Source organism: Mobula hypostoma, chromosome 4 (genome assembly GCF_963921235.1).
Source record: "Mobula hypostoma chromosome 4, sMobHyp1.1, whole genome shotgun sequence".
NCBI classification, from domain to species: domain Eukaryota; kingdom Metazoa; phylum Chordata; class Chondrichthyes; order Myliobatiformes; family Myliobatidae; genus Mobula; species Mobula hypostoma.
In genome coordinates this window covers 159329652-159342656 of record NC_086100.1, presented here as the reverse complement: position 1 = coordinate 159342656, position 13005 = coordinate 159329652, and the positions used below count along the sequence as shown (strand labels likewise).

The window sequence follows — 13005 nt, the reverse complement described above, 5'->3', positions numbered from 1 at the left end:
CATTTTGTTCAAACCCTGGTTACTTCAAACAAATCTGGAATTTAAAAAATAAGATTAGTCTCAGTTATCGCAGCTGGGGAACTTCTGGAATGTTTTAAAACATCTGATTTACTTAAATGAACAAAGTTACTGCATTTTTTCATAGATAAAACTGGCTTCTTTTTCATTTTACTGTCAATGGGTGGCTGTGGGAAGATGAACAAAGAATTCCCTGCTTTTGTTACCTACCAGACCTCAGTTTCACTCTACTTTCCCTCTCATCCTAACTTTCACTCTGTCCATTTCTCTCGTCATCTTGTGTTCAGTGACCAGCATGGTATCCTGGTCCAAATGTCCCTCAATTTGTGAGATTTTTATCCTCGAGTTTAAAGATATGATAAAAGAGACTTCAACGAATTGGTTTATAAGTTTTGCTTAATGGTTTGTCCTTCCGCTGTGTACACCTTCTCAAAACAGGTGTTCCTCTGCAAAACAGTGTAAGTTTTAACAGAGAAGGTGTTGTTGATATTCTTCTTTAACAGTTATGATTACTGATATGGAAATTCTTGAAAATACCGTTGCAAACCATATCTTAGTTTCTGTATTTTAAATACAAATCTATAATGTATGATTTATTGTGACATAGTTATTCTTGATACACAGTAGGCATTGTTCTATATTTCTTAGTGCATTTGATCATCGAAATCTCTCATCTAAATCCAAGTATGGAGGCAGCAAAGTTCACTGCATTATACATACAAGGTGATTTCCCTTTCTGGAGGTACTGCTACGTTCTCAAACTTTTCATCCTGCTTCTGTTGGTTATTCTGTTTTTATCACTTCTGCACTATTTCAGAATGCACTGCAATCTTTGCCCCATTCTGCTGCTTTGTGTTTATAGTATTCATTGCTGCTTTAATCATTACCATGGTTTCTCTGAGTTTTGTCAATCAAGGAATTTCATTCAGCAGCATATAGTACGTAGGAGAAACACAACGGTTAAGTCAGCATCTGTGGAAGGAAGTGGGCAGTCAACATTTTGATTTGAGGCCTTCATCTGGACTGGAATTTCATTGTAACCTGGTGTGTATGAAAATAACTTAATCTACTCCATCTGTTGACTTCTGTTGTTTAGTGATCACACGCTCGCCTACATCCCCTGTTCTGATCTCGTTGTCTCCTTTGGCCTTGGAAACAAGGGAAAAACAGAGAAAGATTCATCAAGAAACCAAATTCATCAAGGTAATCAAACCACAGCAACTCACTCCCAACTTTGCATTTAGTATTCATCCCATAATGTTTGTTAACAAAGTTGGCAAGGGCAGTTTACCTTTCTGCAGTTATATGTCATTGACGGAATGTCTCATGGAATCAGTCATGTAGATTCCTGACTGTTCAGATTCGCCAAGGTGAATTGATGGTACGCAGCATTCACAAGACAAATGTAAATGAGATATTCAATAAATTCATTAATCCTTCTTTTGAAACAAATTTAATACTGTGGATTCCGGTTAATTGAGAGACATTGGGATCAGTACATTTTGGCCTAATTAAGCAGCTGCCCCAATTAGCTGGTTTCGTGGAATTGGTTGGAAAGGTATTTTAAAAAAGACAAACTACCATTTAACTGGGTAACAAGTAGTGTATTTAAATAAGTTAGAACACTATCAATACTACTACAGTACTATAAAACTGTATTAGTTCCTTATAGTTATCAACAGAGCAGTTCCACTGCTGTGTTCTTTAGATTGACTGTAAATTAACAGCACACACACCTACCTCAGAAAATGGACTGCCTTCATAGAAAGCTTTCGACGATTGCATCCTCCAAACCTTAGTTTTCATTGTAACATTCAAGATGATTGTCGATACTCACAAATACTTCATAGTTTTTAACTTGAAGTCGTAAAATCGATTGATTTTCACTCCTGGCCATTACTGGCATCTCCAAGTTTGAATGGTTGAAAACTACACTGAGCAAGATGGTTCTAAATTGTCAAAATGCAGATCTCTTGCCCACTATCAGTGACAAACAATCACTGCTTTTTGAACACAAACATGCAACTGATGCTATTTAAAACTGTTCACTCCAAGCACAGTAATACACAAAATGCTGGAGGAACTCAGCAGTCAGGCACTATCAATAGAAAAGGGTAGACAGTAGATGCTTTGGGCAGAGACGGTTAATCAGGATTGCCCTGAAGGCAATGTCTACTCTTTTCCATAGATGCTGCCTGACCTGCTGAATTCCATCAGCATTTTGTGTGAGTTGCTTGGATTTCCAGCATCTGTAGATTTTCTCATCTTTGTGCTACTCTAAGCACAGTATAGGATCTTAATGGCCACACAAGTGCTTACAACTAATACTATGTAAAAACTGGATGGCAAAATCCCCTGGCCCAATTAAGTAGCACGGTGTCCCAAATAAACAAAGCGAACCCAGCTATGTTTTTAATTTTAATTTTTGATCTTCGGTTGGGGGGGGGTAGTTGACATTTTGGGCCGAAATGCACTATTTACTTTTTCCCATAGATGCTGCCTGGCCTGCTGAGTTCCTCCAGCATTTTGTGTGTGTTGCTTTTGTTCTTTAAGAGTTGTTCCAAATAAGCAGTTGCCCTGATTAACCAATGGCCTAATTAACTGGAATCCACATTATACATGTTTTCATTTTGTGGTGCTGTAGCAGAAGCTTCTTTCTTCATTCTAATTATTAAAACAAAGCACCTGCTGATCTCTTCAAGTGCACTTAGTTGTCTTCCGGCTTTCAATGTGGTTCACAAGAGCATCTTGTTTGGGAGCTTGCTATATGGAAAGTAGATTCGCTAAAGCAGATTTATTTCAGCCCTCATCCTTTGAGATTGCAAGTTTGCTCCAAAATTACTTAATTGCCTGCAAAATGTTTTGCAATGTCACAGGAAGGATTTTAAATGTGCTGTAAAAATGCAAGTCCATTCACAAACAAGAGAAATCTGCAGATGCTGAAAACCCAAGAAAGACACACAAAATGCTGAAGGAACTCAGCAGGCCAGGCAGCATCTATGAAAAGGAGTAAACAGTTTACCTTTTGGGCCGAGACCTTTCATCAGGACTTCAGAAAAAAAGACAAGCAGTCAGAGTTAGAAGGTGGGGGGAGGGGAGGGAAAACACATTAAAAAGTCTTTCCTTTTTTCCAGTTAAAGCTCTTGGGGTATCTCTGGCTTACAAGGTATAGCACATTGATAGAGCAGATAGGGCTGGAGACACAAGAGATGCTGGAATCTGGACCAATGCTTAAAATATTGAAAGAACTCAATGGATCAGGCAGCTTCTGTGGATGGCTAATGGACAAATAGGTCTCGACCTGAAACATCGATTGTCCATTTTCCTCCATCGATGCTGCCTGACCTGTTGAGGTCCTCCAGCTTTTTGCATGTGGTAGCAAATCATATTGCGCCCTCAGTTCTCCAGCCATTTAGGTTTTCATCGACTTCTGGAGAGTGCGTGCTCTCCCTGTTAGTGTACAGGTTGCCTCAGATGCTCTAGTTTCTTCCCACATTCCCAAAGATATGGCAGGAGAATCAAGGTGGTATTAATGCGCTTGCGAGCAAGAAAAGTTACAGAGCTAAGTGGGGAAAATGGACTGATAGGATTACTCTGTGAGCTGGCATAGCTCGGATGGAACAAATGGCCTCCTTTGTTATAAGGAAACATAAGAAATATAGATTATGTATCCAAAATGCCAAATCAGATGTTGTTTTACCAAACACATATTTCTTACAGAGTCCCAACATGCCAAAGTTAACAAGATCTTTGCAGGACCAAACATTAATTTTATTCAGACTAAGGTAAGTTTGTAGTAATCTACTAAAGTTAACATCATGTCAAGTTGACTCTACTGTCGCGTGCACAAGTACAGCGAGGTACAGGTACAATGAAAACCTTGCTTACGTCAGCCTCTCAGGCACATTGGTACTGACAGTATTCAGAATTTCAAATTACAAATTGTCCAAGACGGTGAAGGGGAAATAAGTTTATGCAAAACAAGATATTATTGCAAGAAAAAATAATAATAAAAGCTAAGCCCATGAGAGTGCAAAAAGTGAGCCACAATTATTATTATTATTTTTTTGCTGAGGTAGGATTAGGGTTGTTCAGGTTGGGCCAAGAACCTGTGGTTGCAGAAAAGTTGCTGTCCTGAACCTGGCGGTGTGGGACATAAAGCTTCTGTACTTCCTGCCTAATGGTAAAGGACATCCTGAGAGATTGTTGCAAATTTATGAAGCAAGTCAAAATCGTACTAAACATCAGAAAAACAAGGCAACAAATGTCAATCTGGGCGTGGTTTTTTAAAGGCAGCAGTACATGCAAAGTCATCTTCTAGGAATTAATCTTGGAGCCCTGTTTGTATGCAGCCACGCATAGTAGTTCTCCTAATGCTACTGACAAAATTACAGCACAGACAGGGCAGTGGTTGATATTTTTGAAACAGTGGTCTGATAGATCATGACACTGAGCAGAGATTTCCTGGCAACAGTCTCCATGGTTTTCATGGTCTGCTATAAGACTTCTGGTGAGTACAGGAGCTCTGGATGGAAAAAAAAACAGAATTAGAGTAGAACCAACATCAAAGCATGATGCTGTAGTAAAATATTTATAGAGCTGTTGCAATTAGTTACATTACCACAAAAAATATTGAAAATCCAATTCCTCATCTACATTCACACTTCAGCGAGGTGCACGTTAAGGCCCTAACTTATAATGAACTTCAATGATATACTTAAAGCCCAGCACATCTTCACTCAGATCATTCCCACCTATCACAGCCACATGTTGTCTGACCAGTTGCTCTCACACCTTCTGGAATACTGGTTGACAATTGGATGTCATTTATAGGGGAGGGATTCCAAGCAAGACAGACATCTCCTTGCCATGGCTAGGTTATGCAGAGCTGAAAACATGGTCCTCTCACAATTGACAAAACACCTTTACAAAACTGAATCACAGTAGAAATCATTCATGCCATTTAGTATATGATGGATTAATGTATTGATGTAAAATACTCTAAGTATAAGATCATCAACTAGAATTTTAAACCCTATATTTGCAAGAATTCCATCTGCACACATTAAATTAAGATAGCATAAAATACATTACACAAGTGGTTGAAGTGGAATACTTGTTTATGACACTGGATACCAGATTAATGATATGTATGTTCAGGATCCTTCCAGTCTCTACCTCATTCAGGACAATTATTTCAAGAATGTTTGAAATAAAAGCAGGAGGCGACCACTCAGTCATTCAGTGAAAACATGACCCATAACCTCACTTGTTCAAAAAAATCTGTTTCAGTCTTGACTATATTCAATAACTGAGCATTCAAAGTGGAGATTTCCACAGATTTCCTACCCTCTGTCATCGTGGGTTTAAATTGCAATCCCTCCTCCTGAGACGATGCCCCCTTGAAGTACACTCTCCAGAAAGTGGAAATGACCTATTGTCATTTCTCCTATCAATATGTTTCAACGATACCTAGAATTAGCCTCCTGTTCTTAATCTTTCTGTCAATGGTTTGTTGTTACATCTTCTATCTATTTAAGTAAGGACTCTGAGTTTAATTAAGATGCAGCAGTTCAATGTCTGATTCATTTATTTATAGTATTTTACTTTCAGCTTCCAATACCTGCAGCTGACCTTCCAATACCTGCAGCTGACCTTCGCTGCAGAGACAGTAAAGAGCAGATGCTCATACTTGATGCAACCATTGCTGAGAGATGGATCAACGTTGATGAGTACGACAATGAAGAAAGAATTCATGCAAAAAGGTCAGCACTGTTTACATCGGTTATTTATTTGGTTTCTGTCCCTTGCTTTAAGATAACTCTACGCATCCGATGCAACTACAAATGTTTGCAAGCTTGTGTGAATTCCCAGCAGTGAGTCATTTCAGCCAGTTTGTTGCAGAATCTCAAGTTATGTATTAGGCAAGCAATATAATAGACTCATAAGGCACAAACCTGAACCTATGCCAGTTCAATCATTGAAGGATCTGTTCAATTTATCCTTCTTTGTTCCTTATTAATTCACAGATTTTCCATCTCAGGTACATTTGTAAATCAATACTGAGTCTGCTTCCACTCTTCAGCTCGGATTTCCCAACACAATGACTTCAGAATCATGGTGGTAGTAATGGGGCTAATTGGCCAATAAGAAAGAGCATGTAGTTGCATTCATTCAACCCCATCAGCTTTCTAGCAGTACTATTTCCTGCAAGTCTCTTAGTTGGATAAAATAAGAAATAGTGAAAGAGATTGCTCATAGTTATCTGTAGGAAAGACTGACTGAATGTTCACATCACTGACAAACAAAAAAATGCTGGTGAATGCAGCAGGCCAGGTAGCATCTATAGGAAGAGGCCTCGTGTTTGCGTTTTTAAATTCACTACTGCGAAGCCTCTTCCAGTGATGCCCACATTGAAGAAGTTCACATCACTGAATTATTTTGAACCAAATACCTTGATGGATCCATGTTATTTTTTCTGTTTAATACCATATTGAAATTACAATAATGTGGGCCTCTCAATTTGGAATGAGGTTAAACATTCATCCCACATTTTGGAAGCTCAGCACTATTTCTACTCCCAGAATTTCTGTTGATTCTTTTTGACAGAAGTTGACACCAAAATATTTTTCCACGACTTTGTTTGGCCTGCCTGCAACTTTTTTTGAGGGCAGTAGACTGCAGCTACTGGAATCTGGAGCTACAAGCAATGTGCTGGAGGAATTTTGTGGGATGGAGGAATTGTCAACGTTTTAGGTCTAAATTGTTAACCAGTCCTGAAGCAGGGTTTAGCCCTTAAACTTAACACCCCACCCACAAATGCTGCTTGACATGTTGAGTTCTTCTAGCAGATTAAACATAGAACATAGAGTACTACAGCAAAGTGCAGGCCCTTCAATATGTTGTCAACCTACTCGAAAAATCAATCTAACCCTTCCCTCCTACACAGCCCTCAATTTTCTATTGGTAACGTAAGAGGTTCGTCTTCTTAAGACTATCACCCCTACTAAGACATAGTCCACTGGAGTCCTCAGTCCTGAGATAGTCCTTCAAGTTGTTCCCAGGTATAGTCCATCTTTGGAGAGCCCTCCTCTCCCATCAATAAGATCTTTGGCGCTGCAGTTGGTGTTTTGGTAGCTCTGGGTTTTTATGGGATGGGGTTGCTAGACCCATGCCCAACCCTCTTCCTTGAACATCTGGTCTTGGGACCATCCATCGCAGAGTTCACAAGGTCCTTAAGTGCCCCTAATCTATCTGCATCTACTGCCACCCCTGCAGGGTGAAATGTGTACTGATCATTCTGTGTGTTTAAAAATAAAATACTTCCAAACAGTCCCCCATACTTTCCTCCAATGACCTTAAAATTATGCCCACTGGTATTAGCCATTTGTGCTCTGGGAATAGGTCTCTGGCTATCAATTTGATCTATGCCTCTTGTCCTCTTAAACACCTCTATCAAGTCACCTCACATCATCTTTTGCTCCAAGGAGAAAAGCTGTAACTTGTTCAACTTCACCTCATCAAACATGCTCTCTTATCCAGGCAGCTTTATGTTAAATTTCTTCACCTCATCAAACATGCTCTCTTATCCAGGCAGCTTTATGTTAAATTTCTTCTGCATCTCTCTCAAGTGTCTACATTTTTCCAAAATGGGGTGACCGGGGCTGAGGACAATATTCCAAGTGCTAACAATATTCTACTAACTAACTAATTGTTGGTTGCATTTCTTTGAAGTTCATTCCAAAATTTACATGGGAGCATTATGTCAGATATTTCTTGTCTAGAAATTTGAAAGAAGGTATCAGAGTATTAAATGAGCAATATAACACTTATTATCTTTCATATTATAGGGAAATTGGTTTAATATTTTCATCCTCGTCCTGCCTGGTTGGGAGTTTCCTCAAGAAAAGGTGAGTGAAATAAGAGCTCAGTATTTATATCAATCTGGATTCATTACACAAAAAATGAAAAGGTACAGATGTTTAAAAACCAAAATAAAAATGGAAACTGCTGAAACTGCTCTGCAATACTGGCAGTATTTTTGGGAAGAAAGTTAGTCTCAAGTTGACGACAATGATCCACTGAAAGGTAATCAACCTGTAAAGTTAATTCTCTTTCTCTCTCCATAGATACAACCAAGTATTTCCAGCATTTTTTGATTTTATCAATAACCAAACTGCTAGAGGAACTTAGTGGGTTTAGTAGGATCTGGAGGCGAGGGATGAATTGTCAACACTTACGGCTGATTTATACTTCTGCGTCAACTCGATGCCGTAACCTACGCAAGTGGCCTATGCGCATTGTGAGCATTTATACTTGTGCGTTGGTGTGTCTGCATTGCTCTGCAATTCGCACACGTTGCGCATGCGCACACATCTGCCCGTGCAAGGCTTCATGGTCATGGTAGTCTTTCTTGGGGTAAACAAGTTTAAAGCGAGCGTCTTTTTTCGTAAAAGCGAAATGTGTCCTCCATAATTTCGGAGGTCTGTAAAGCTTTATGGAAAGCATTGCAGCCAGAGTTCCTTCCCTGCCCATCAGTCGCCCAATGGGAAGCTATTGCGGCGTAGGAGGAAATGCGATGCTACCAAGCGGACCAATCACAGTTGTTTGGTCTGCGTTGCTGCGACGTGTAGTTACATTTTGGGAGAGGTGCGCATCAGGCTACGGTGTAGGGATCGCATAGGCTCTGTGTAGGGTCGCGGTGACGCCGTACTTACGGCGTCGAGTTGACACAGAAGTGTAAATCAGTCTTTAGGGTCAAAGCTCTGCATTAGCACTGTGAATGGAGAGGGAAGTCAATGTAAAGAGGGGAGTGGAGTTTGGTAAGTGATAACTGGACTAAGAAGAGATAAGGGATGATAGACAGAAGAAACCAGTTCGGTGAGAAGATGGATGGATTTTGGAGACAGGCAGATGAATAATAGATGGATGCAAACAAGGTTAAATATGAAAGTGGAGTAGATCAAATCAGGTGAGGCACGTAGGGTGAAAACTGAGACAGGCTGGAGGGAGATAAATGGGGACACAGAAGCTACAAGAACTGGAATCTGAAAAACAAGGAAGGGGAAAATGAAAGCTATTAAGGTTGAGATGTAGGGGAGATGGAACCAGATGGGGAGAGGATGTGTGCATGGTGTGTGTAAATGGAACCCGGAGAAAGAGGCCGAGGTGGGTGATAGGGTGGTGGACAAGGTGCATGGAAAAAGGGAAAAAAATGGCAACGACACCTGCAAGAAATGAATCCAGCTGCAGCTCCTGACGTTAGGGAACTGGAGCAGGAGCTGGATGACCTGCGGATCATTCGGGAGAATGAGGAGATTATAGATAGTAGCTACAGGGAGGTAGTTACACCAAAGGAGCAGAGGACAGGAAATTGGGTTACTGTCAGGCGAGGGAAGAGGAAAGGGCAGGCAGAGCAGGGTTCCCCTGTGGCCATTCCCCTCAACAACAAGTATACTGCATTGGATACTGTTGGGGGGGAATGACTTACCTGGGACTAGCTGCAGTAGCCGGATCTCTGGCACTGAGTCTGGCTCTGCAGTGCAGAAGGGAGGGGGGAAAAGGAGGAGAGCGGTAGTGATAGGGGACTCGATAGTTAGAGGTGCAGATAGAAGGTTCTGTGGTCGTGACAGAGAATCCAGGATGGTTTGTTGCCTCCCAGGTGCCAGGGTCAAGGATGTCTCTGATTGATTGCATGACATTCTGAAGTGGGAGGGTGACCAGCCAGATGTCATGGTGCAGTGAAGAGGTCCTGGACAGTGAGTATAGAGAGCTTGGTAGGAAGTTGAAAAGCAGGACCTCAAGGGTGGTAATCTCAGGATTGCTACCTGTGCTAGGTGCCAGTGAGGGTAGGAATAGGATGCTCTGGAGGAGGAACAAGTGGCTGAGGAACTGGTGTAGGGGGCAGGGTTTCAGATTTCAGGATCATTGGGACCTCTTTTGGGGCAGGTGGTACCTGTACAAGAGAGACGAGTTACACTTGAACCACAGGGGGACCAATATCCTTTCAGGGAGGTTTGTTAGTGCTATTGGGGAGGCTTTAAACTAGATTTGCAGGGGGATGGGAACCAGAGTGCCAGAGCTGACAGTGTGGCTGGGGTGAAAATAAATGATATTGAAAGTTTAAGCAAATCCGCTGATAGAAAGGTTGTGAGTGGTGGTAAAAATCTTCTGAGGTGTATATATTTCAATGCTAGGAGTATTGCGGGGAAGGCGGAAGAGTTGAGAGCGTGGATTGACAAGTGGAATTATGATGTTGTAGCAATTAGTGAAACTTAGCTACAGGAGGGGCAGGACTGGCAGCTTAATATTCCAGGGTTCCGATGTTTCAGATGTGATCGAGGCAGAGGAATGAAAGGTGGGGGAGTAGCATTGCTTGTTAGGGAAAATATTACAGCAGTACTCAGGCAGGACAGATTAGAGGGCTTGTCTACTAAGTCCTTATGGGTGGAGCTGAGAAACAGGAAAGGTATGGCCACATAGTGGGATTGTATTACAGACCACCCAATAGTCAACGAGACTTGGAAGAGCAAATCTGCAGAGAGATAGCAGGCAACTGCAGGAAACATAAAGTTGTGGTGGTAGGGGATTTTAATTTTCCATACATTGATTGGGACTCCCATACTGTTAGGGGTCTAGATGGTTTAGAGTTTGTAAAATGTGTTCAGGAAAGTTTTCTATATCAGTATATAGAGGGACCAACTAGAGGGGATGCAATATTGGATCTCCTGTTGGGAAACGAATTAGGGCAAGTGACAGAAGTCTGTGTAGGGGAGCACTTTGGTTCCAGTGATCATAACACCATTAGTTTCAATTTGATCATGGACAAGGATAGATCTGGTCCTAGGGTTGAGGTTCTGAACTGGAAGAAGGCCAAATTTGAAGAAATGAGAAAGGATCTAAAAAGCGTGGATTGGGATAGGTTGTTCTCTGGCAAAGATGTGATTGGTAGGTGGGAAGCCTTCAAAGGGGAAATTTTGAGAGTGCAGAGTTTGTATGTTCCTGTCAGGATTAAAGGCAAATTGAATAGGAATGAGGAACCTTGGTTCTCAAGGGATATTGCAACTCTGATAAAGAAGAAGAGGGAGTTGTATGAAATGTATAGGAAACAGGGGGTAAATCAGGTGCTTGAGGAGTATAAGAAGTGCAAGAAAATACTAAAGAAAGAAATCAGGAGGGCTAAAAGAAGACATGAGGTTGCCTTGGCAGTCAAAGTGAAGGATAATCCAAAGAGCTTTTACAAGTATATTAAGAGCAAAAGGATTGTAAGGGATAAAATTGGTCCTCTTGAAGATCAGAGTGGTCGGCTTTGTGTGGAACCAAAGGAAATGGGGGAGATCTTAAATAGGTTTTTTGCGTCTGTATTTACTAAGGAAGCTGGCATGAAATCTATGGAATTGAGGGAATCAAGTAGTGAGACCATGGAAACTGTACAGATTGAAAAGGAGGAGGTGCTTGCTGTCTTGAGGAAAATGAAAGTGGATAAATCCCCGGGACCTGACAGAGTGTTCCCTCGGACCTTGAAGGAGACTAGTGTTGAAATTGCAGGGGCCCTGGCAGAAATATTTAAAATGTCGCTGTCTACGGGTGAAGTGCCGGAGGATTGGAGAGTGGCTCATGTTGTTCCATTGTTTAAAAAAGGATCGAAAAGTAATCCGGGAAATTATAGGCCGGTGAGTTTAACGTCAGTAGTAGGTAAGTTATTGGAGGGAGTACTAAGAGACAGAATCTACAAGCATTTGGATAGACAGGGGCTTATTAGGGAGAGTCAACATGGCTTTGTGCGTGGTAGGTCATGTTTGACCAATCTGTTGGAGTTTTTCGAGGAGGTTACCAGGAAAGTGGATGAAGGGAAGGCAGTGGATATTGTCTACATGGACTTCAGTAAGGCCTTTGACAAGGTCCCGCATGGGAGGTTAGTTAGGAAAATTCAGTCGCTAGGTATACATGGAGAGGTGGTAAATTGGATTAGACATTGGCTCGATGGAAGAAGCCAGAGAGTGGTGGTAGAGAATTGCTTCTCTGAGTGGAGGCCTGTGACTAATGGTGTGCCACAGGGATCAGTGCTGGGTCCATTGTTATTTGTCATCTATATCAATGATCTGGATGATAATGTGGTAAATTGGATCAGCAAGTTTGCTGATGATACAAAGATTGGAGGTGTAGTAGACAGTGAGGAAGGTTTTCAGAGCCTGCAGAGGGACTTGGACCAGCTGGAAAAATGGGCTGAAAAATGGCAGATGGAGTTTAATACTGACAAGTGTGAGGTATTGCACGTTGGAAGGACAAACCAATGTAGAACACACAGGGTTAATGGTAAGGCACTGAGGAGTGCAGTGGAACAGAGGGATCTGGGAATACAGATACAAAATTCCCTAAAAGTGTCATCACAGGTAGATAGGGTCGTAAAGAGAGCTTTTGGTACATCGGCCTTTATTAATCGAAGTATTGAGTATAAGAGCTGGAATGTTCTGATGAGGTTGTATAAGGCATTGGTGAGGCCGAATCTGGAGTATTGTGTTCAGTTTTGGTCACCAAATTACAGGAAGGATATAAATAAGGTTGAAAGAGTGCAGAGAAGGTTTACAAGGATGTTGCCGGGACTTGAGAAACTCAGTTACAGAGAAAGGTTGAATAGGTTAGGACTTTATTCCCTGGAGCGTAGAAGAATGAGGGGAGATTTGATAGAGGTATATAAAATTATGATGGGTATAGATAGAGTGAATGCAAGCAGGCTTTTTCCACTGAGGCAAGGGGAGAAAAAAACCAGAGGACATGGGTTAAGGGTGAGGGGGGAAAAGTTTAAAGGGAACATTAGTGGGGGGCTTCTTCACACAGAGAGTGGTGGGAGTATGGAATGAGCTGCCAGACGGGGTGGTAAATGCGGGTTCTTTTTTAACATTTAAGAATAAATTGGACAGATTCATGGATGGGAGGTGTATGGAGGGATATGGTTCGTGTGCAGGTCAGTGGGACTAGGCAGAAAAT

General features: G+C 41.4%; 1 protein-coding gene across 1 annotated transcript in view; it reads left to right on the top strand.

The window, feature by feature from the left end:
- LOC134345720 (probable E3 ubiquitin-protein ligase HERC4) overlaps window positions 1-13005 on the top strand; it is a 58584-nt gene that overhangs the window by 15879 nt on the left and 29700 nt on the right. The window contains exons 7-10 of the mRNA XM_063046839.1: window positions 1115-1221; window positions 3739-3803; window positions 5632-5783; window positions 7869-7928. Of these exons, the coding sequence (XP_062902909.1) occupies window positions 1115-1221; window positions 3739-3803; window positions 5632-5783; window positions 7869-7928 (384 nt within the window). The remainder of the gene's footprint in view (window positions 1-1114; window positions 1222-3738; window positions 3804-5631; window positions 5784-7868; window positions 7929-13005) is intronic.